The sequence below is a fragment of the Eimeria mitis genome, genomic scaffold (genome assembly GCF_000499745.2).
Source record: "Eimeria mitis Houghton genomic scaffold, Emh_scaff2878, whole genome shotgun sequence".
NCBI classification, from domain to species: Eukaryota; Apicomplexa; class Conoidasida; order Eucoccidiorida; family Eimeriidae; genus Eimeria; species Eimeria mitis.
This window is the reverse complement of record NW_013571217.1, coordinates 3,708-4,407: the sequence shown is the minus strand read 5'-3', so window position 1 is coordinate 4,407 and position 700 is coordinate 3,708. Positions and strand designations below refer to the sequence as shown.

At 57.6% G+C, this 700-nt stretch overlaps 1 protein-coding gene across 1 annotated transcript in view; it reads right to left on the bottom strand.

The window, feature by feature from the left end:
- Nucleotides 1-700, bottom strand: part of EMH_0059820 (uncharacterized protein) — a gene marked incomplete at both ends in the record, with an annotated part of 4,313 nt that overhangs the window by 556 nt on the left and 3,057 nt on the right. Inside the window, one exon of the mRNA XM_013497720.1 lies at nt 323-415. Within this exon, the coding sequence (XP_013353174.1) occupies nt 323-415 (93 nt within the window). The remainder of the gene's footprint in view (nt 1-322; nt 416-700) is intronic.

Here is a 700-nt window from a genome sequence, read left to right as displayed (position 1 = left end):
GAACGACGCTGCTGCAGCGGCCTGCCGTACGCACGGCAGTAGTGGCGTAGGTAGGGGTCCTGAGATCGAGCCACAGAAGCAAATGCTGTTGCTGCTGCTGCGTCTCTATATCATTTGGTGCTGCAGCACCGTAAGAGCAGCAGCCGCAGCAGCATCAATACAACGGGAGAAGCACGAACAGCAGCAGATCCACCGCAAAAGCAGTCACAGCAAGAACTCCACTGCGGCAACAGCAACACCGGCCTAGCTTGCATCCAAGCAGCAGCAGCAGCAGCAGCAGCAGCAGCAACAGCAGCAGCATATGATGTATACTTATGATTACCCTTATGCCGAGGGCGCAGACTGCCAGGCTGAGTCTTTCCTTTTCCTGCGCTGTCAAGTCCGCGAAGCGTCGCCCCACCTCCTCCACCAGCACCTGCAGCAGCAGCAGCAGCAGCAGCAGCAGCAGCAGCAGCAGCAACAGCAGCAGCAGCAGCAGCACGCAGCAACACGGATTACCCACCAGCTGCTCGAACGCTAAACAGCTGCAGGTGTCGATACGGTGTAAACACAAGCGAACGCGAGACATGCCATACAGGCACACTGAAAGGCCCCATACTAGTAGCAGCAGCAGCGGCAGCAGCAGCAACAGCAACAGCAGCAGCAGCGGGAAGTGAAGCAGCACAAATACAAGAGGGAAACTAGATAGCCTGGCCTGCTG